This window comes from Podarcis bocagei, assembly GCF_964188305.1.
Source record: "Podarcis bocagei genome assembly, chromosome: Z".
Classification (NCBI taxonomy): Eukaryota; Metazoa; Chordata; class Lepidosauria; order Squamata; family Lacertidae; genus Podarcis; species Podarcis bocagei.
The window spans coordinates 18,208,666-18,232,553 of NC_138140.1; the positions used below are offsets into that span (position 1 = coordinate 18,208,666).

At 46.1% G+C, this 23,888-nt stretch overlaps 1 protein-coding gene across 3 annotated transcripts in view; it reads right to left on the reverse strand.

Moving 5' to 3' along the window:
- Nucleotides 1–837: 837 nt before the first annotated feature.
- Nucleotides 838–23,888, reverse strand: part of FAM163B (family with sequence similarity 163 member B) — a 43,991-nt gene continuing 20,940 nt past the window's right edge. For 2 of the 3 annotated variants that reach the window (XM_081178923.1, XM_081178922.1), the window contains exons 2-4: nucleotides 5,652–5,749; nucleotides 2,915–3,030; nucleotides 838–1,902 (exon numbers count right to left, since the gene is read on the reverse strand). In XM_081178923.1, coding sequence (XP_081035049.1) covers nucleotides 1,489–1,902; nucleotides 2,915–3,007 — 507 coding nt within the window. In that variant the 5' untranslated portion in view covers nucleotides 3,008–3,030; nucleotides 5,652–5,749 and the 3' untranslated portion in view covers nucleotides 838–1,488. The remainder of the gene's footprint in view (nucleotides 1,903–2,914; nucleotides 3,031–5,651; nucleotides 5,750–23,888) is intronic. The other variant, XM_081178924.1, reaches the window with a different exon arrangement.

Consider the following 23,888-nt stretch of genomic DNA (forward strand, 5'->3'; position numbering starts at 1 on the left):
CCAGAGATCCCAAGGGATGATGGGAGTTGTAGTTCAGAAAATTCTGGAGGGCCAAAGACTCCCCTCACCAGGACTGGAAAGCTCAATCCATTAACTCTGACAATATACTGTTTCTTCTTCTTTTAATTCATGGCAATATCCAGAGGTCATTTCTTTAGAAGTCCCTGCTTGCTCCCTGGGAGGTGGTGGGTCCTAATGAGGTGAGATTATGTGCCAGGTGGTTGGGTGGCATTTGTGGCTTGTTATTTAGTAAAAAATAAAATAAAGGCAAGATTGAATTTTTCTCCAGCCAAGGTCCTAGAAGACATCTGAAAAGTTGTCACAGGATGGCAGGCAACAACCGCACATCACCCAGTCAGAAAATAAAGGAGGGCACAGCAGCAATTCAGCATGAAGCATGGGGTTGCCATAGAGCTGCCCCCCTCCACCATAGCCTTATACTTGCAGACTTTCATGACAGCAAATGAAAAGGGGGGAAATCTAACGCTTACAAAAGGATGCCCTGTATCAAAATCTTCTCATATACAGTGGTACCTCAGGTTACATACGCTTCAGGTTACAGACGCTGCTAACCCAGAAATAGTGCTTCAGGTTAAGAACTTTGCTGAGTGGGATGAGAACAGAAATCGTGCTCCGGCGGCGCAGCAGCAGCAGGAGGCCCCTTTGGCTAAAATGGTGCTTCAGGTTAAGAACAGTTTCAGGTTAAGTACGGACCTCCGGAACGAATTAAGTACTTAACCCGAAGTACCACTGTATCTATATATATCTATATATATCTATATCTATATCTATCGATCGATCGATCGATCGATAGATAGATAGATAGATAGATATAGATATATAGATATATATACAGTGGCACCTTGTGTTATGTACCATCCCCCTTATGAATGCTGCAGGTTACGCACTCTGCTAACCCGGAAGTAGATGCCCCTTGTTGCGACCTTTGCCCCGGGAGGCACCATTAGAGAAAGTGCGCCTCATGTTACGAGCGGTTTCCTGTTACAAACGGACCTCCGGAACAGATGTATGTAACACGAGGTACCACTGTATGTATCTATCTATATCTATCTATAGCTATATATAGATATAAAAGAAACTATTGTCAACACTAAACTTTAGAAAACCTATATGCACCCATCAAGTCTATTAATTCTCCCTCCTCCCCTTTGTACAGTGCATTATTTAATAGGTATATAGATAATTATCCATCATTAACATATAAATACATTCATCATTTTTAAAAGACTCTCTGTGGGTATTTTTTTTGTCCTGTAAAAGAGTGACGCCATGTTACTATTTTTAAGCCACAAGGGTATTTAGGGAAGGGGGAGGGGAAACACCCTTTCACAGAACCAAAGAATTAGAGAGCTGGAAGAGACTCAAAGGATCATCTAGTCCAACCCCTTACAATGCAGGAATCAGCAGGATATGCATGCCACCAATGTTACCCACCACCGAGCTGCGGGTCACAGCTGCTGGCACTCATTAGACGTCCGTGCTGATGCTGCGGCTGCGGGAGAAAGCCTCCCGCATGGCTGAGAGGCGGTTGGGGTTGAGGGCCTGGAGGCCACTCATGTTGACGGGCAGCTCCAGGTCTTCCTGGCTGATGGCCTTGTAGTTGATGAGGTCGCCCCCATTCTGGACCTCCTCCTCCTCTTCCTCCTCCTCCTCCTCTGGCTCCTGGAGGAAGAAGGTGGGCGGCTCATAGTGTGAGCAGTTGGGGCATACTGTCCGGCACTGGGAGTGCTTCTTGTAGGGGGAGGAGGAAGATCGGTACAAGGATGGGCCGTTCGTCAGAGCCACGTTGCGGTTGCAGTGGAGAGGCGGGATGTGGGAATCCATGCCAAAGTCTGGTTCATCACCGTCCTCTTCGGACTCCTCCTTCTTGCAGCAGTAATACTGGGGGAGGCAAAGAGGGGAAGAGGCAGGGATTTGATGAGAAGGTGGCTGTACGTCTCACCATGTCTCCCTTTCAGGTTGACATTGATGTTTTCCCACGAGATCCACAAAAACGCCAAGCAAGCACATCGCTCCTGCTGCCCATGCTCAAAGAATTCTGGGAACTGTAGTTTGTTAACGGTTGGTAGGAATTGTAACTACAGGTCCTAGAATTATTTGAAGGAAAGGATGCACTTTGAATGTGCTTTAAATGTACATTGCGTACACAGCAATAATAATAATAATAATAATAATAATAATAATAATAATAATAATAATAATAATAATTTTTATCCCACTTTCCCCCCACACTGGGGCTCAATGTGGCTTACACAAATTAAAACAACAGAGATAAAATGCAAAAAGTTAAAAACATATAGAAGAAAATAATTTAAAAGTAATTAAATTCTAATAGAATCTAAACAATATAAAAACAACTCTATCAAAATACAGATTGCAAAAATAGCACAGCACTATTATTAGCCCTTAAAAAAACAGTCAGTTCTTAAAGGCCTGTTGGAATAAAACAATCTTCACCTGCCAGTGGAAGGAGAGCAAAGAGGGAGCTTGTCTGGCTTCTCAAGGGAAGGAATTCCAAGAAGGCCCTTTCCTGCATGGGCCTGTGTGGGTGTGGTGGGTCTGAACAAAGGGCTACTCAGAGCCCAGGCGGGTATGTATGGGAGAATACATTCCTGCAGAGAGCCTGGGCCCAAGCCTTAAAGCACTATTATACCACTTTAAACAGCCATGCCCCCCCCCCACTCCAAGAATCCTAAGAAATGTAGTTTGATAAGGTTACTGAGAGTTGTTAGGAGATCCCCTCTTCCCCTCCCAGCTACAGTTCCCTGGAAAGACTGATTGATCATTACACCATTCCGGAATTCATAGCTCTGTGGTCACTTGTTGCTTCACCCACCTTTGCCTCTTCTCCTTTAAAACCCCTTCTCCCCGCACACTTTTATAATTGAAATACCTGAAGCCTACAATAGCAGAGAACTGCTATGATACACAGTAATATGACAGTCGCTAATATTCCGCCTGTGATGACCACAGTCCCGGCTGTCATTCGACCTCTTCTCCATTAACACCCTGGAAGACACAAGAGGTGTAAAGAGTTAGGAGCCAGACCTTCAGGCAACAGAGTAGTTACTGCAGCTTGGGGCCAGAGCAGTGGCCTCAGTGATTGGGGTAGAAGTGAGATTTTCCGATGGCATGTGCCTGGATCTCTGCACAGGGTACACTCTCAGGCCATGTGCCCTCCACCCGTCATATCCTCTGTGTTACGTTTTCCTCCCTCTGTCCTAGCACTAGAACTCCTGGACTTCCAATGAAGCTGAATGCAGATAAAAGAAATGACTCTCCTTCACTGAAAGTTTTGAAGCAGAGGTTGGATGGCCATCTGTCACGGGTGCTTTAGTTGAGTTTCCTGCATTGCATGGGGTTGCGCTAGATGACCCTTGGGGTCCTTTCCAACTCTACAGTTCTATGATTCTACGACTTCTTCATGCAGCACACAGTTAAACTGTGGAACTCCCTCCCACAGTAGGCAGTGATGGCCACCAACTTAGATGGCTTCCAAAGAGGGCAATGGCTGCTCTCTGCCTCCACGGTTGCTGGAAACTACAGGAGGGGACAGTGCTTTTGTGCTCAGGTCTTGCTTGGGGGCTTCCCATAATGAGTATCAGGTTGACTCCTGTGAAACCAGGATACTGGACTAGATGGGCCATTGGTCTGACCTAGCAGGGCTCTTCTCATGTCCTTATGACCAAAAAAACCTCATGGAGCAGGGAGTACAAGGGTGAGGGAGCTCTGGGTGCAGTGAGGTTTTTACATGTAAGTCTTCTCCAGCCTGCCATGGTACAGTCCAAGCCAGGCCGTGCTATATGATAACAATTGTGCCCACGTTCCAGTGGTTGAAAGCTGGGCAGCCCCACCTATCTGTCAGAATTGGCCTGCCAACCAGATATTGTTCCCCATCAATAAAAAAATAAAAATCACAGCTAGTACAGTATAGTGGCTAAAGTGACCTGGGAGAGACGAGGGTTCAAATCCCTTCTTGGCCACTGGGTGCCCTTGGTCACAGCTATTGCCTCTCATCCTAACCTACCTGGCGGGGGGTTTGTGGGGATTAAATGAGGAGGAGAACCATGTTTGCCCGCTTGAGCTCCTTGGAGGAAAAAGTGGGCTATAAATGCAACCAACTGACCAACCAACTGACCAATCAATCAATCAATCAATCACTCAAATCACTGACAGAGTAGAGGAAGCTTCTGTTGTTGCTTGGTGGCAGAGCCTCAGAATAAGAAGGGGTCTCTTTCATCCTTTTAATTTTCAAGCAGAGGATGCCAAGCTCTTTCCCCACAGACACAACCTTTCTAAATCTGTGCAGACGGTGGCGAAGCTCTGCAGAAACACCCGCCGGTGCCTCCAGCCCACCTTGCAGTGCCAGCTGGCTGGAATCTGCGACAGCTAACGAACCCGTTAGACAGGCACTCTGGAACTTGGAGGCCTCTGTAAGAGGCCGCCTTGCAAGCAGGTGTACGGGAAAGGAGGTGGCCCCATGGGGAGTGAGGGAGCCAGGCCCATGCTCTTCTCGGCTTTATTTTGGATTTTATTCAGGGCTCTGCACCTCCTCTCAGACTTGAATGCCACACCAGGCAGATGCTACATGCAGGAGAAAAGATGCCTCCCCTTTATCCAAGAACAATATCCGGCACTCTCAGACACAGATATACATTGCAAGCTGCCTATTCTCGAATCAGATCATTGGCCCATCTAGCTCAGTATTGTCAACACTGACCGGCAGCAACTCTTCCGGGCTTCAGGTAGGGGGCCTTGCCCAGTCCTTCCTGAAGATTAAACCCGGGAGTTCCTGTGTGAAGAGCAAACATTCCATCGCTTGAGCATTCATAGTAAAGGTATCTTAAGGCTTCTCCTCTGTTCAGCAGTTGGCACCTGCTTAATCTCTTCCCAGGTGGAGTTGTGCAGATCTTGCAATGTAGGACAGTCATGGAGCTGGGATACTTTTGCTGGGTCTCGATGAGTGTCTGCAGCCACCTCAGCATCCTCATCGCCCTCCAGTGCAGGCACCGGTATCCTCCCCTGTGGTATTGCTGCTACTTGGAATCTGCTCCTCTGCTTCTTTTTCCTGTTCATAATCTGTGCTAGCTGGTGTGACAGTAGAAGGCAGACCTGGCCTATTGTATATCAATTCAGAAAAGTACTTGAGGTCTTGTGTCTCTTCCTCTCGCTGCCCAGAAAAAGCATTTTACTGTTCACTGTGCTCATCAAAATGAACCACTTTTCTTGCACTGACCTTTTCTGTTTCTAAGTCCATAACTCTGTAACCTTTGCCTCCAGAAGTATATCTTACCATAGTTTCTCGTTCTACCCTAGGAGTTCAGCTTGCCTATTCTCTTTGGGTATATAGGCAATGCTGCCAAATGTGTGATAGGTTAAGTACACTTCCATGTCAAAGCTCAAAAGGTGTGCATGCTGCCCCCACAGTCTGTTCTGGAGATACCCTGCAGTGGCTACTGCAGCTCCCCCCATGCATTTGAGGAGGCCAGCATCACTCAGCATGCATCAGGTCATCTCCATAAACTCTGTATCAGCTACTGAGTTCTGTTGTGGGGTGTGACTAACACTCCTCCCATGTGTAATGGCTTCCTCTTCCAGGAGGGATCTCATGTGGTTTGAAGTAAACTCACCACTGTTGTCGTTCATGAGAGTTGTAGTTTCCCTCTGCAACTTGTTGCGCACCATGGCGAGGTACTTTCTGAACATATCCACTGTCTCACTTTTCTCCCTGAGGAGGTACAGAACACAGTATCCTGAAAAGTCATCTAGAAAAAATAAAACGTACTCATTTTTCCCTAGCAAGGAAACACTCAGTGGACCACATACATCACTATAGACTACATCAAGCACTCTGGTGCTTCTTTGTTGAGTATATGGGGGGGACGGGACGGTTTAACACTTTTCTCAGTTAGGCAACTTACGCACTTCATTGCGGTTGATGCACTCTGGAGTACCTTCTCGCCTCTTGCAAACTCCTTGCATTTCAGTTCCCTAATGGCTTTGATGCTTCTGTGGCCAAGCCTTCTGTGCCAGAGCTCTGGGTCTGCTTCAGCCTTCTGAGGTTCTGTGATATTAGTCTCAACATATAATTCACCATCTCCAGTCACCTGGCATCTTCAGTCTTCAAACTGCACACAGAAACCATTTTTTCTGTCCAAGGTGGATACATTGAACATGCTGCAATACAGCTGTAGGACAAACAGGAACTGTTCCACAGGATTCTCTCTCATTAGACTGCTTAGCTTGCAATTTAAGGTTCCTGCACCTGCACCACATATTGTTATGGTTTTGCCATCTGCAGCTTGGATATTGCCATCCACTGATGGGTCAATATTGTTAATGCCTCCAAAGATTTATATATATATATAAACTCATATGAGTCCAGTAATATATGGCTTGCTTGCTTAAATGCAGGGGATCTTCCTGAATTTGGGCATCACACACACACAAAAATCTGGAAATGTAACCTTCTTTGCTGTATTTGAAGCAAACAATTTTTCTGAGGATAGCCTTGGCTCTCCTTTGGGACTGAGATGCAAAGTTTGTCTTGTATCCCTGGCTGGGAAGCTTGCTCTTCTCTCCACACTTTCCTCTCTCAGGTGCTCGATCACATCTGCTAGCCTTAGGTTTGGTTTGTCATCCATGAGAGTATTGAAATTTAGGTCCTAGTGACCTCAAGAAATAGCAAACTTTCTGTTCCCCATCCATTTTGCATTGTTTAGATTCCAGGTTTTCTATAATGGTTAGGAACTCTGTCATGTGACTGTCACAGTCCTTCTTGGCTTCAAGTTTTAATTTAAATAGATTTCTCACCCAGGCGTGGTGGGAACCCCTTGCTTGTGAATTCAAGTGCTTTTTGCAACTTTTCAAGCACCTAAGCAGCTGTATCATCTCTTTTTGTGTGAACCATTTGGGTCTCTAAAATACTATCCAGAATGATAGGCACCGTCAATTTATTTTCTTGTTCCCACTCCTTTGAGGCTTTGTCCTCACTAGGTTTCGCTTTCTCAATACATTATAAAATAGCTTTCATATCATGTTTGGCTTCTAATTGTCTTTTCCATTGGATGAAATTGCTTCGTGTAAGCTTAGGTAATTTGAGACTTTCCTCAACAATGGAATTCCTGCTATCCAGTTTAGAAAAATCAAAAATGGAAAAATTCCCAAAAGGGGGGGGGGAGAGAAAGGAAAAATATTCCAAAATAAAAATAGGGAAAATCACAAAAAAAACATTCTCAAAATCTCCAAAAGTAAAATAAAATTATTTAATCCTCTTTGCTAAAACTCCAAAGCAAAAAGCACCGAGCAGAATAAGAATCCTTTAGTATAACTGCTTTGCATTACAGGAGTAGATAGACAAATGAGGGGTGAGTTTATCCACTCACAATAGAAACAAAGCAAACAAAAGATTGCCTGGGAAAGCCTCTCCTTCACCTTGAGGCTAAGAAATACAATCTCTCTGAGTGCACTTTAAAATCAAGCCTAAAAAATCACCCGAAAAGGTCAAAAGTCTCTGCAAAATGCTTTCACAACTCTGGGATTTATTCTCACTCTGGGCCACCATAACCTTACGCTGGGAAATAACTGGGGAAGACCAGGTTAACTCTGAAGTCCCACATGTGTAAAGGTAAAGGGACCCCTGACCATTAGGTCCAGTCGTGACCGACTCTGGGGTTGCGACGCTCATCTCGCTTTAGTGGCTGAGGGAGCCGGCGTACAGCTTCCGGGTCATGTGGCCAGCATGACTAAGCTGCTTCTGGCAAATAAAAGCAGCGTACGGAAACGCCGTTTACCTTCCCGCCGGAGTGGTACCTATTTATCTACTTGCACTTTGACGTGCTTTCGAACTGCTAGGTTGGCAGGAGCAGGGACCGAACAACAGGAGCTCACCCCGTCGCGGGGATTCAAACCGCCAACCTTCTGATCGGCAAGTCCTAGGCTCTGTGGTTTAACTCACAGCACCACCCGCGTTCCCTTCCCACATGTGTAGGAAACTGCAAAAGAAAAAAATGGCTGACTCCCTTTATTCAAAAAAGTGCAGGGCTTGACTCACCCTTTAACCAGCAGCTGCTGCCCCCGGCCACAAAGTTTAAAACAGAAGTAGGTGCAGCATTTGCAAAGTGCAGGAAATATAGGTTTTTAGATCTTTAAATATCCCAGTACAGAGCACTGACAAAGTGCTCTCCCACCTCTACCCCTCTCAGAATGAATAGACAACAACCTTAAGTAAGTTGAAATGCTTTACTTACAGTAATCAGAGGTCTCACTTATGCATTGTTCAATGTTACAGCAGAAACAACAGAGGCAAAGTATTCTTGGTTACAAAATATAGAAGTTGGTCTCAAGCACGCAATGTGAGTCTGAAGCCCCAACCTCAGACATCTGCTCAGTTACATGGTTAAAGAGAGAGAGAAAGAGACAGATAGTGAGAGAAAGGAACAGGAAACAACCTTTACTTCTGAAGGTGAGGAGACATAACCTAACCAAGCATTTTCTAGCAAATTACAGCACTGTGGTCCTTAATCTCTTCATTTACTAACTAGCAGAGATATTCATTGTTAGGTTTGACTTCAAAATCTACCACAATCTTAAATCCTGATTCTTTTTTCTGCAACATAAATTACTCCTCCCAGTTTGGTGTCATCTGCAAATTTGATGAGCATCCCCTCAATATCTTCAGCCAATATGTTTGTAAAGACATTGAACAACAGGCCCAGGACAGAAACCTGCGGCACCCCACTTGTCAGTTTTCTCCTGGATGATGAAGAACCATTAGTGAGCACTCTTTGGGTTCGGCAAGCCAACCAGGTACAAATCCACCTAACAGTTACCATGTCCAGACCACATTCTACCAGCGTCTCTGCAAGAATAGTGCCTACTTCCCAAAGCCCAGTAAGCTTCTGCCCAGCTTAGGATGCTCACATGTGCAACATCATTTCCTCCCCCCATCGCTCTGAGAAGCTGACACCTCTGGCTCCAACTGTTTCCCTATGAAAAAACTCACTGCACACTACTGCAAGATACACTACGTCCACAGCATTTCCCCAAGCTTGTAATTCTATAAAAAAAAGAAAGAAACGAGATTAATCAGCAGTGACCTGCTTTTGAAAAACCCATTTATATCTTAGTAATCACAACATTCTTTTCTAAGTGCTCACAGAACAACTGTTTAATTATTTGTTATGGGACCTTACCTGATAATGACATCAAGCTGACATCAAGTCAGAAGTTACCCGAGTCTTCTCCCCCCGCCCCTTTTTAGAAGATGGGGACATTTGCCTGCCTCCAGTATGCAGGGACCTCACCTGTTCTCCAAGAATTCTCAAAGATTACAGATTGAGGCTCTGAAAATACACCGGAATGCTCCTTTAGAACCCTTGGGTGCTTCTCATCAGGCCCTACTTCATTTAAAGTAGCTAGGTGTCTCCTCTTGGGCTGCAGCTCCCTCCTAGCATCTTTTATTCTGCTATCAGCAGGTTGAGCACTGCTTTTATTTTGGATGAAGACAGAAGCAAGGTAAGTGTTGAGCAGCTCCGTCTTTTCTGTCATCCAATAGCATTTCTCCATCTTCTCCATGCAGAGAACCTACCACTTGCTTGTTCTTCCCCTTGCTGCAAACATAGCCTAAGAAATCTTTTAAATACCGGTATTTTCTTTCCTTACCTCTCTTGCAAGACTGAGCAAATTCTGAGCTATGGCCTGCCCAACAGTCACCCTGCAACTCTTGGCTACTCATGTTATACACCTGCTTCTTGATTTCCCCTGTCTTCCATTTCATATATATGCCCTTAAATATCAGTTCATCTGTAAGCTCCTTATGCAGTCACACCAATTTCTTTAGATACCTCTCACTTTCCTTTGTATCATGAAACCCAGGAGGACATGATTGCTTAATCCCAACTTTCCCTGTACTTTGTCGGTCAATTCCTCCTTGCTGGTGAAGACCAGGTCCAAGATAGATGATCCCCCTTGTTGCTTTTTCCACCTTCTGGGAAATGGATTTGTCAGCAAGGCAATGGAGGAATGGGTTGGACTTTACAGTCTTGGCAGAGTTTGAGTCCCAGCAGATATCCAGGTCGTTCGATTCTCCCTTGACTATTATACTCTCAATTTGCCTTTCATGTTCCAGGTCATGGAGTATGTACAACTTCCTTTACATAGAATGCTGCTACTCTTCCCTTCCTGTTTGGTCTATTCCTTTTCTTTCAGGACAGTCCACTCTGCTCTATCTAGACATTCCTCGTCTTGCCTTGTAGCTCGAAGTATAGATAGGACTCATTATTTTTTTTGGTGAAGTTGTTGAACTTTCAGCTGATGTCTCTCCATTTGCCAGTCCCACCCAAAAGGCAAACTCTTCATCAAGTCAATCCTTTGGGACAGAGGCGGCGAGCGAAGAAAAAGTGGCTCCTACTGGCACCGCCACGGTTGCAGAGGCAGCGATGCAAATAAATTGGGGGGGCATCAAACCACCCCCTTTCCCTGGTGAATCTGGCAGAGCGGTGCACAGAAGCAAGACTCCACAAGGGCACATGAGCAGAAGAGCTGCCTCGCATTGGTGCTACCGCCATGGTTGGCCATGAGGAGCTCTGAGGCGCCAGACAGAAGCCTCTCATCTCCTCAGGTCAGAGGGCAAAAACACAGAGAGGTAACCCGAGTGTGTGTGTGACTGTCAAGGCCTCCTCCTCCTCCTCAGCTCAAGGAGACGGCCTCATTCTTTCCCTCCAATCACAGGTATAATGGCTGCAGTGGAGCAAGGAGGAGGGAAAGAAAGGGAAGTGGGAGGCAGGCTCATTTCAGATGGGAGAGGGTGGCAGCCTGGCGTTGTGCGGACCCAATGCACCGAGTGAGGGGTGGTGATAGAAGGAGCCTCCAGCTTCACTTTGCCTCAGAGGCAAGAAGCCACCTCGCCCTCCTGAGCGGAGAGGGAAGGAGAGGAGAGGCAATAGCCGTCGCCACAAGCCATGTGTCAGCGCTCCTCGCTAACCACTGCTCTGCTCCTCTTCACTCCCTCTCTTGCAAGCACTCCCCCTTGTTGAGCTTTTTCTGGAAACATCCCCCCCCCCAAATTAAGCCTTTGCGGATTTCAAAAGCATTTTTAAAAATTGCCCTACTTGCTATACGTCCAGGTTTTCTGGACATTTTGTCAATTTTGCAAAAATCAGCCCGGATGCCATTTTTCAGCCCGATTCCTGGATGTGTCTGGGAAAACCAGGATGTATGGCAACCCTAAGATCAACAGGCCTCAAATTTCTGTACTTTCTCTTCCAGTAAGTAAGGCAACCAGCTTGCACTTGCTGCAGGTGTATTTTAGCACATTCTCAGGCAGGAAGACAAACATGGCACAGGTGTTGCAGGTTACTGCAGCAGCTCCCTCGCTGTCCTGTCTTGGTCCTACAAACACAATGAGACAGCACTCTGGACCTCCCCCTCAAATCCCCCTCTGTTTCTGGTCATGAGCTCCCAGAGGCTGCTGTCAGCTAAACGGATGGGGCCCCCAGCAGATTGCCGAAGCTGAATGTGGCCTTCAGGCTGAAAAAAATCTTTGTTGGCTCTGAAATATACTCCATCCATCCTCTGTAAGAGGCCTATCCTCCGTGAGGGGAGCAGAATGCATGGCTCCCTTTGATGCAAGGTGAACGGGGCAAGTATTTTTCAGCCACTAGGCCACATTCCCTCCCAGACAACCTTTCGAAGGTCACACACCAGTCGGGGGGGGGGGCAGGGGTAAAAGTGGGCAGAGATTCAAATGTTCATTGATTGACTCACACTCACGTCTCCCCCTCTGCACACCATCCCTGGAAGCAAGAGGCACTATGAGATATTAAGGACACTCAAAAACACTCAAGGGTCATCCAAAGCAAGACTGTGAGTGGTGTGGCCACACAGTACCAGGGACCACACAGAGAGGCCCCAAGGGCCACCACATTCAGCCTCCGGGCCTGGTGTCTCACATCTCTGATACAGAGTACATGGGCACACCCCATTTCCCATGTTGCATTGATTTTGAAGATGAGAATTACCTGGGGCAAGGACAAGGTACACAGAGAAAGGCCTGTACTATCTAAGCTGTCTATTTTTGTGAGGATTTTTATTATTATTATTATTATTTAAAAAAGCCTGGCCTGCTGTACTTCGGATCCTGCCGAAGCAAAATAAAAAGCAGAAAGCTGAGCCTGAAGTGAGTTTAACTGCAGCGCTGGGCAGAGAAGGAGCCCCTATTTGTCAAGACGTCTTCCAAAGAAAATAAATCTCTATTGTACATTGAGCTTCTGAATCTCAGAAATGGAGAAAGCAGATCTCCTTTTGTTTCTTTTTATGTCTGTCTCTTTGGAGAGGCAGTCATGGGGTGGGGGGTGGGGATCACGATTGATTGGTATCTCTGAGCACCTATTTGTTGGGGTTGTTGGGGGTTCATTGAACCCAAACATTTCAAAAATCTCTCGCACCCAAGGGATTTAGTCTTCTTTCTGTCCTTTGAGGAGGTTCTCATCTGCTCCAAACAGGAGCCGGCCCTACTGTTAAACAGAGTGAGGGGGTTGCTTCAGGTGGTGGATGATGTAGGGCGGAGACTGGGAGCGAGGTTTTGGAGGGTAGGGAATTGGGCAAGCCTCAGAGCCTGTCCCGCACACTTACTAAGCTGTACCGTATTTTTCGCTCTATAACACGCAGATTTTTGCTCCTAAAAAGGAAGGGGAAATGTCTGTGCGTGTTATGGAGCGAATGTGTGTCCCTGGAGCCGAAAAATGAGGCAAAAATCAAACCGCGCTTCAGGGAGAAGGGAGCTCCGTGAGACAGGAAGCTGCTTTCCTTCATTCTGCCTCAGGGTCTTACTGCCCACCCTGCTCTGTTTCGTTGCTGTGTTTGCTCAAACGGAACAAAGAGCAGGGAAAGCCCCTCCCCTCCAGGCAAGTAGAGAGGAGAGCAGAGCGTCCAAACAAAGAGCAGGGAAAGCCCCTCCCCTCCAGGCAAGTAGAGAGGAGAGCAGAGCGTCGCTCTATCCTCTCCCTGCTCCGGAGGGAACAATGTTTGTGAAGGGAAGAGAGATTACAGGTTCGGCTTAAAATTCTGATTTGACTTCCTGCTTTTTGTTTTTGGAGACACACAGCATTCAAATATGCTTTCTTCCATTTAAAAGGATGAAATCCTTAAACAGTGTTTTGCCTGTAAATTCATGCGATCTGGAAGACTACAGTGTCTGTACCTCTTAAGGGATGGCAAAGCTTAGGTTTCGCTGCTAAATAGTTCTTAATGCAGTTAAAATGCTTTCTTCTGTCATGCTGGTGGGAGGGAGAGAGAGAGAGAGAGAGCGCACGCTGGCTGGCTTGGGTGGGTGGATGGGGGGAAACTTTTGCCTTCCTTTCCTCACGTTATAGCCCTCTCCTGCATTCTTAGCCTTCTGTGTTTTTCCTTCCCTCCCCACTTAAAATGTGGTTACAAAGCATGGATCCTCAGGATCTTTGCATTGGGTCACCCCAAATTCACCATCAGAGCACACAGCATGTCCATGGCTACAGCCTGCCCCCCCAAAATCACACACCCATTGTTGCCTGGGGCTGCAATGGTGCAAAAACGTGGTTACAAAGCATGGATCCACATGGATCCTCAGGATCTTTGCATTGGGTCAGCCAAAATTCACCATCAGAGCACATAGCATGTCCATGGCTACAGCCTGTCCCCCCCCCAAAAAAAAAAATCACGCACCCACTGTTGCCTGGGGCTGCAATGGTGCAAAAACGTGGTTACAAAGCATGGATCCACAGGGATTCTCAGGATTTTTGCATTGGGTCACCCCAAATTCACCATCAGATCACATGTCTGTGGCCACAGCATGAAGCACAAAAATGATACGTCCACTGTTTCATTCAGAATATTTTTTCCCTTGTTTTCCTCCTCTAAAAACGATGTGCGTGTTATGGTCAGGTGCGTGTTATAGAGCGAAAAATACGGTATTTTGATGGGACCCAAGTACTTGAAGGAGAGACTCCCAAAACATTTGCCACCTGGAGCCGTGCATTCAGCAGGAGATGACCTGTTGGTGGTGCCATCACTGGCTGCTGCTTGGTCAGTGTGGACCCATAACAGGGCCTTCTCAAAGAAGGTCCTCCATTTTGGAATACCTTCCCCACCGCAGTGAATCTGTCTTCTCATTATTGACATTCATAAGAAAATTTAAAACATTCCCACCAGAGGCATACTTATGGTCCCTTGGGAAGAGCTGTATTGATGGTCCCCCCCAAAGGGGGGGAAATCACTTCTTTGCACTTGGGCATTGCAGGTGGCCCAACACCAGCCCCAGATGTGTGTTTAGCAGGGCGATGAGTGACTGGGACTGGCAGCTGGAAGCCCATGTCATGCTTCCCTTCCTCAATGCAGCTGTGCTCAAGGCCTGTGCAGCTTGGAGGTGCAACTGCTGGGGGCAAGGAAGTGGCAGCTCTGGGGTTCACACCTAGGCATGACTTTCTTTGGCCAGCTGCCTCCTGCCAGCCCTCATATAGCCATGTGCTTTGCCCCATGGAGCACATGGGTCTGGCCTGGCCCCTCTGACAGACACTGCAGTGCACCTTTGCACTTTGACAGCTCCCGTTACCATGCCCTGAGGGCCCTCTTGGCCAGGGGGAATAAGGAAAGGCTTCCCCCTTCAGTTGGGAGAGAAGGGAGCGGACACTCTGTTGTCCATGGAGGCAGCACCTTTCTCTCTTTACTCCCTCAGTAAACTCTTGAGGAGGACTTGGACGAAGTAATGAAATTAGTAACTACGAGGGTATGTGATTACCTTTAAATGCTTGTAGATGTTCTAAATGGTTTTCAAATATTTTCAGCGTGTCCCCCTCCCCCCTTTAGAATTGTATTGTTGCAACTTTTTAATGTTTGCTGTCCTGGACTCCTTTAGAAGGAAGAGAAGGATATGCATGAAGCCATAGCAGGGGAGTGGAACAAAAGAAGTGGCAGGTATAAAACAGGCAATTTTAATCAAGAGCAGGGGTTTAAATAAAGCAGGGATGAAGGCACACTGAGGAATTTTGAGAGGATGGGGGTTTGGGTGAGGTGCAAAGGGAGGGGTGGGGCTTGGCAAGAGGTGAGCAATGTGATCAGGTGTGGCAGCCCCTAATTCATTCTTTCTTTCTTTCTTTCTTTCTTTCTTTCTTTCTTTCTTTCTTTCTGAGATTCAACCATCAGTCCTGTGGGCTTCTGTACAGGGGGTGTGGGAGCGGAGAAGAGGCATCACCGTCCCATTTGCCCCAGGCAGCAAAGTGTATTGGGTTAGGGAGGGGGAAAGCCACGTTTTTAGGGGTGCAGGGCAAAAACGATGAGCTTTTTTAAGGGGAGCCAAACTTGTTGAGCTTCTTTGGGGGGAACCAGTGATCTACCACAGACATCCAGTGATCTACCCGGTAGATAACGATCTACCTGTTGGACATGCCTGTTGTAGGGAACTGGATGCCAGCAGCCAGACTAGATGGGACTTGATCCAGCAAGGAAGTTCTTCTCTACAAGCTTCTGCATCACACAGATCTCTGTGTTAATGCAGGTTTGAGCTGGGGAGGAGGGGAAGTGTCTTCACAGCCCGAATGACAGAAAATATAATCAACTCCTTTTCTGATTAACCTCCCTCTCAAGATAAGGGAATAAAACAGTTAAGCATGTCTCAGGACTCTTGCAGAGTTTTATGTGTGGGGATTGAGAGAAAGAAAGGTGTGTGGAGGGAAGGATTTTAGCAACATATTTATTGCACATGCATATATATATATATATATATATATATATATATATATATATATATAATGTATATGCCTAGTTTGAAACTCTCCAGGGCATGAGAGAGAGAAAAAAATTAAGAACACAAACCATTCAGCACATGGAAGCCCAAAAGCAGAACAGTTCCTGTCTAGACTTTTCCTTTTTCCTCCCCCCACCCCTCCTCCCACATTTGCTCCTAATTCCATGCTCTGCAGGCTTTGGGAATCACCATCTATTTAGTAATAAATATACCTGGTCAGACTGCCAGGTCTCAGGGCGAGAGCCAATAAAGCAACTCCTCAGAGTAGACCTGTTGAAACTGACAGGCTCCAGTTACTTAAGTGTATCTCTTGCATTAAGAGTTTCTTCAATGCTATTCTAACAGTCTCCCTTATATTTTAACGGTCAGCATTTTAATGTGGTTGCTTTTCTACCTGTTTAATTGCAGATAGATGCATTTTCATTATTTGTTTTGTTCCTGTGATTTTGCTTTTGTTTAGGAGGTGTCAAAAGTGGTATATTATTATTATTATTATTAATATTATTATTATTTTATTATTATTATTATTATTATTATTAATAATAGCAATTTGAATGGGTCCATTCAGAGCATGACTACCCATAGAGTTCAATCCTGAAAAGTTCAGGAAACAGACTAAGGTCACATTTTTATTTATAAAAACCTAACACCTCGGAATAAAATCATTAAAGTGTTGAAAACATCCACACCACACATTTAAAGAATCCTGGGAACTGTATTATTATTATTATTATTATTATTATTATTATTATTATTATTATTATTATTATTATTATTATTATTGGAACCACAGCCTGTTAAGTATAAACTACAGCTCCAAGTATTTCTTTTTGGGAGAAGGGGGGGGGGAGAAAGAGCCATGTGCTTTTAATGTACAGTGTAAATAGGTAAAGGTAAAGGGACCCCTGACCGTTAAGTACAGTCGCGGACGACTCTGGGGTTGCGGTGCTCATCTTGCTTTATTGGCCGAGGGAGCCGGCGTACAGCTTCCGGGTCATGTGGCCAGCATGACTAAGCCGCGGTACCTGTTTATCTACTTTCACTTTGACGTGCATTCAAACTGCTAGGTTGGCAGGAACAGTGTACAGTGGTGCCCCACAAGACGAATGCCTCGCAAGACGGAAAACTCGCTAGACGAAAGAGTTTTCCGTTTTGGAGGTGCTTCGCAAAACGAATCTCCTATGGGCTTGCTTCGCAAGACGAAAATGTCTTGCGAGTTCCTGCGGTTTTTTTCCTCCCCCCCTTTTTCTAAGCCGCTAAGCCGCTTATCAGCTGATCCAATAAGCCGATAAGCCGCTAAAAGCCGCTAATAGCGCTAATCCGCTAATCCGTCAATGGGCTTGCTTCGCAAGACAAAAAAAACGCTAGACGAAGAGAATCACAGAACGGATTCTTTTCGTCTTGTGAGGCACCACTGTAAATAGAAGCCCCTAAATTTTCTGGGTGGGGTCAGAAGGGTGTTTTCTGATTGGCTTGATAAAATTGTTAGTTATTCCCCAAAGGTTCCTGGAGGGCATTCCTGAGAGTGGGATGGCTCCTCCCATCCTCCCATCCCATCCAATGGAACAGGCAGGGTTCTTGAAGATCCTCCTTGTGGGGCCACCCCACTCTCCCAGGACAGGCCCTGGGTGTACTCTATGAGCTACACAGAGCTTAGCTTTAGATCCTTTTTCACTTTACCTTCATTTTGCTTTTATACTTCTCCAACTCAACTTCAACTGCTTCCCTCTTTTCTTCCCACCCTCAGCCTTCCTTAACCGGGAATGGGGGAATTAGCACTGGCCACAGCAGGGGAGGGATTAGTAGGCACACAGAGGCAGCAATGGGCCTTTTCATGCTCTACAGGTGAGGAGAAAAACAAAAGCATGGCAGGAGAGCAAAGCTGATCATGCCTACCTGTGATCAGTGTGCTTTCTTGCCAAAACAAGCAGACCAGCAGCACCCCCATCCTTCTCCAGGTGTGGAGGGGACTGCAGCAGCGCCCTTTTTGCCACAGAAGGACCATGAAGCCTCAAGAAAACAGGTGGGGCGAGCCTGGAGTGCACCCACCTGTCAAGAGACCGGTGTGCCCTCCAAGCCCTATGGAAAGGAAACACCCAGGCAAGCATTTTCCACACCCACCTCTGCCACAGCTGCAGCTTTGCACTATGCCCACAAACAGGGCATCGTCACTTCCCAGAGGGGTGTTCTCAGAAAAGACAGAGACCCCCAGCACGAGGGACACAGCAGTGCAAGGGACAACCATAGAAGGGTAAGTGCTACTCACCCAAACCCTCTGTTTCTGGCTGCATAGCTGGGATGTTGATATCACCCCACAGGGCCACTTAGCTAACTCCCCCTTTGGAGGATGGAAGCTGTTTGAAGAACCCCTGGCAATGATCTTAATCAAGACCAGAGATAAACAGAAAACTCTTCCTAACAAGCTGGAATAGGTGAAGAGCAGGCATCAAGTGCCTTTTTGTTCATTTCACTCATACAATAGGCACTGAATCACATGGGATGCAAGCCCTGATGGGACAGGACAGACAAGGCATCTGGATATAGCCGGAAGTAATCATCTGGGGGAATTCAACTCCAACCCCAAATTCCAGAAGGCCTCTAAGAAGGATGGTCTTGCAGCATGACACAATTCCACAGGGACCAATAGAGGGCAGATGTCTCCACCTTCCTCAAGAATGGCACAAAACATCATTGACCATGTGGGTGATCAGCACAGTTTCCTCTGGGTATTGCTTGGAGTTTCCAAGCAACCAAGAGCAAAATTTATTGCTACCACACCCACGTTCCTGGAAACAGGAGAAACACCAAGTGGACTGTGCAGCCTTGACCAACTTCTAGCAATTTGAGCTATAGAGCCAGTATCAAAATGGGAGGGTGGGGGAGCACAGAGTGTATTCAATAGTCTTCTTGGTCACGAAGAAGACTGATGACACACGGGTGATGCTAGACTTGAAGTGGCTGAATCAGAGACTATTTTACAAGCAATTCAAACTGAGAACCCTGAGGTCAACAGCAGAAGTGGTGGAGAAGAACGATTGGCTAGCCTCCATATGTCTGTCAGAGGCATATCTCCACATACCAATCAACAAGTGTCACAGATGGTACCTTCAGTTCTGCTATAGTCAACAAAACACTGCTTTTGGCTTCTCAGTGGCCCCATTAATTTTTATCAAGGTCTTGGTGACTCTGATAGTATATTTGCAAACCGTGGAAATCCACCTGCACTCTTACTTGGACAGTATCCTGATCTGAGCACCATCAAGGAACCAGTGCAAGAAGGACATCTGGACAAATCTCAATTATTTCCAATGGCACAGATTTGTTATGAATTGGCGTAAAAGCTCTCTGATCCCATAACAAACAATAACTCACCTAAGATTACAGGTAGACTCTCAGAACTTCAAGATGAGGCTTAAAGGGGAGTGCATAGTCAAAATTCGCTCACTGACTCAAAAGATACACAGTGCCAAAGACAGAGACGTCATGAAATTGGTGAGGCTACGAGGGCTCATAGTATCATGCATTGACTAGTGAACCGGTCCAAGTTTCACAAGTGCCCATTACTTCAGGTACTGCTCCCCTTCCAGGACCTGATCATGGCCTCAGGACACCAGATAATCCTTATACCAGGGAACCTCCAGACCGAGTTGAAATGGTGGCTGCACCTGGACCAACTCTCCACTGGTGTGAGCCTAGAGGTGCAAAGCACATGGGGATCACAACGCATGCAAGCCTACTGTGGTGAAGAGCACACCTGGACTTCCATATAGCGAGTATGGTCTCCCACCAAGGCCAGATTAGCATAAACTGGTTAGAACTACAGGCAGTCAGACTCGCCCTGATGGATTGTGCTCCAAGTATCCGAAGAGCACATTCCTGATCTGAATCAACTTTTCTGCCAAAGCCTATTTGAACCACCAGGGCTATTTATTCCAAAAGCCTCATGAGAGAGGCAAAAGCCCTTTTGATTTGGTCAGGATTCAATCTCTTCTCCCTGAGAACAGAACATGTAGCTGGGTTGCAGAATGCGGCAGCAGATTGGCTCGGCCGAACCACAGTCATAGAATCGTAGAACTGTAGAGTTGGAAGGGACCCCGAGAGTCATCTAGTCCAACCCCCTGCAATGCAGGAATCTTAACTAAAGCATCCATGGCAGATGTCCATCTTACCTTTTTTTAAAAACCTGCAGTCATGTTGGACCCTGAATGGAAACTCCACCCAGAAGTCTTTCAACAAATCACCCACCACATCAGAAACCCTGTCATGGACCTCAAGCATCAACATACAAGTGGAACGTTTCATGTTTCATGTCTCAGATGCCCTGATGATGGCATGGCCACCAAGCCTCCTCTACACCTCTCTGCCCCCCATTCAACCTCCGAATGCAAGTAGTGCACTGAGTGCAACACTTGCAAGAAGAGGTGATCCTAGTGGCACCATACTGGCTAAAACGACCATGGTGCCTATAACGTCTCCACCTATCAAGGGACGAACAATGGCAGCTCCCGATGTGGGAGGACCTGCTGAGCCAGAGGCTTCTTTTACACCTGCATACACAGGTAATCTGCTTAACAGCATGGAGACTGAGCATGCCAATTTGGAAAACCCTAATTCCGTTCCTTCTCCCCGACCACCACCACCACTTTTTGGCAAATCTGTGAACTGTGATCATTTGTCTATTTACAAGGCAGAGAGGAAGCATGAACAAACAGCTGGTCTATTCCTAACAAATCATAGAGGGTTGGCCATCAAAGTTTGCAAATGCTGAGGATGGGCTCAGTTGGGTCTGGGCATCAAATGAGTAGCAAGAGGGTCTAGAGAGAGCTCCTAGTAGTGTAGAAGGCGTTTTGGATCTCCTGTCCAAAAAGAAAAAGAAAAAACCTCTTGGGGCAGCTATCCAATAAGTAACAGAAAACAGATTTGGGGGATTCTGTGGGTCCCCTCCTCCCTTTCTTCACAATTGGAAAAGTTAGGAAGAATTGTTGATTTAAACCCACAGCAACCCAAATAAACTACAATAGGTCCATCAACAAAATTTCCAAAAGGCTTCCTGCCATGGTCTGGGTTTCCTGGAAAAGTCTCCTTAGAGATTAAGAAGTAGACAGAATTTAAGAACTGTCTTGCATTTGGGTCAGACTGAAGCTGAAGTCTGTCTGCTTTCCCCAAATGGGCAAGGTAGATGCCCCTGGGAAGCAGAGCGTGGAGGCAAAGTCTGCCCCCTGTTGTCCATCCTCTGTCAATGCAAGATATACTGGCACTGCACAGGTGTTCATTCTGAGCACACAGCCACACAGAAGTAGTGGAAATCCTCCTTGACCCTATGTGCACGTGTGTGTAAAAATTATTTTATTTATTTATACACCCCACTTTTCCTCCATTTAGCGCAAGAGGGCATACATGAACATAAGAAGAACCCTGCTGGATCAGACCAATGGCTCAGGCCAGCATCCTGTTCTCACAGTGGCTACCCAGATACCCCCAAGGGAAACCTGCAAGCAGGATCCAAGCTCAAGAGCAGCACTCTGCCCTTTCCAGCAAGCATTACTGCCTCCAGCCATGGAAGCAAAGCATAGCTACGTGGTTCTTCTTCTACCCATTTTATCCTCACAAAGGCCCTGTGAGGTAGGTTAGGCTGAGAGACCACAGCAGGCCCAAGGTCACCCTGTGAGCTTTCACAAATGAGTTCAGCTTTGAAACCTGGTCCAAATGAACCCGCTCCAAATGACCATGCAAATTAGGCACTTTGTCACAGTGCAAAGAAGCATGACCAGTAACTGCTTTGCCACACCACATAGAGGAGCTTGGAAAGCAACCACTTTGCCACTCAGTGCAAGTCTGATAGCAATTGCCAGTCAACCCTGACACTGTCAGCAACCAGCCATCCACCCAGATCATAACAGCCCAGTGCTTTGTGGCTTCCAAGTGGCATGCTCTTTGAGCAGTGGGGCTGCCAAGCGAACCTGCTTATGAATGTTTTATAAGTGCATTCAATGATTTTTCTGTCTCAGCCAACTTACGTTCTTTCGTGCCTTTGCATGTGGGTGAACGTTGACCCCTCTCCCCACCTAGATGCTGTGATAAGTAAACACGGCAGCTCATCAGTTCTAGAGTCCTCCCCTTAATCGGTCCCGCTTAACTGACCTGCCAATTAAATCCAAACACCACTTGTGTGGGATCCAATAAAAACTGCATTTCTTATTTGCTGCAACATGAGAAGCTGCCTTATATTGAGTAGGACCGTTGGCCCATCTTGCGTGGTATTGTCATCAGGTCTCCAGGGTTTCCGGCAGGGGACATTCCCAGTCCTGCCAGGAGATGCCACTAGGGGCTAAAGCCAGGACCTCCTGCATCCAAAGCAGATGCTCCAACACTGAGCTGCAGCCTTGCCTCTAAAAGAAGACACAAGATTCCAGTCCTCATGGTTCTGAATAAATGGGCATGGGCAGAATTAAATAGGAACATGGAAAGCTGCCTTATACTGAGTCAGACCCTTGGTCTGTCTAGCTCAGTATGCGCTAAACTGACTGGCAGTGGCTCTCCAAAGTTTCAGGTGGGAATCTCTCCCAGCCCTGCCTGGAGATGACACTGAGGACTGAAGCTAGGACCTCCTGCATGCACAGAAGATGCTCTGCCACTGAGCTATGGCCTTTCTCCATTGCACAACAGTACAATGATGGCCACATTCACAACCAAGGCTGTTCTTTACCTGCTATATGATGCCCGATACCCAATTTGCATTCTCTGGAGCAGCACTCATTTTCTTTGGAAGGCAAAATGCTCAGCTGCACCAGAGAGCATCCTGAAGGCTTCAGCAGAAGGCTCATGAAGCTTGGAAAGGGCACCCCCTGGAGGAGGCAGGGAGAAATGCAACCCACAGCCCTGACCTTTTCCCACATTAAATCGCAGAAGAAAAAACTCTTTTTTGCACTGAATTTGCAGCCACTCCTGTGGAGTACATATGTGAGGTGGTGAGGAATTTGATTCAGTTCACATTTAAAGGTGAATCTACCTTATTTGCACTTTCCGAAGCCATCCGAGAACTGAAACATGGCCATCCTTCAAAACCTGTGCTTCTCCGAATTTTGCAATGGTGTTCTTTAGCCAAGAAATGTGTAACAAAAAAAATGTGTATACTGGGGCAAAGTGTGTGTTAGTTGGAACCTTGTGGGCATATATTATTTGGCTCAATTTTGGTATGGAAATTTGTTCCTATGTATTTGTTCCTATTTATTTTGTATCTGTTATTATACTTTGTAATGTTTTATTATAAATAAGTATATACAAATAAACACAAAAGAAATTCAAAGGAGCATTCAATGGAGAGAAAAATCATACAAAAATGCATTACAGTGGTACCTCGGGTTACATACGCTTCAGGTTACAGACACTTCAGGTTACAGACTCCGCTAACCCAGAAATAGTACCTCGGGGGTTAAGAACTTTGCTTCAGGATGAGAACAGAAATCATTCTCCAGCGGCACGGCAGCAGGAGGAGGCCCCATTAGCTAAAGTGGTGCTTCAGGTTAAGAACAGTTTCAGGTTAAGAATGGACCTCCAGAATGAATTAAGTACGTAACCAGAGGTACCACTGTACATTAGTGAAAACTGCATTGCCAAATGTCTATATTAGGCAAAATTGCACACAGCTAGGCATGCATGGGGTGGGGGAGGATGCCCTAAATTAAATTTCATCAAGGAGAGTTTTTTATAATAAAAATATAATAGCAAACTTGATGTGAAAATTCAGAGTGCAAAATTTAGTATTAGAAAAATGAAGAACTGAAAGAAACTGAAATTGATTTGTTCACCTCTAATCACAGTCTGAACTTGAAATCAATCTCATCTTTATTTCTTTTTAATTACAAAAATAAGCTAAAGAGAAAACACACATGTTTTCCACCACTCCAAGGTCTATGCCCCACAGCTAAGGAGACACAGAAATAATCCTATCATTGCTTTCTGTGCCAAATATCAAGAAAGCAGCAAATCAGCCAAAATAACCCAGGAAAATAATTTGGAGCCAAAAAGGTTTGTCTCTTTCCACCCAGTTCCTTGTAATCCTACCCAGTCAATGGAGAAAGAAGCAAGG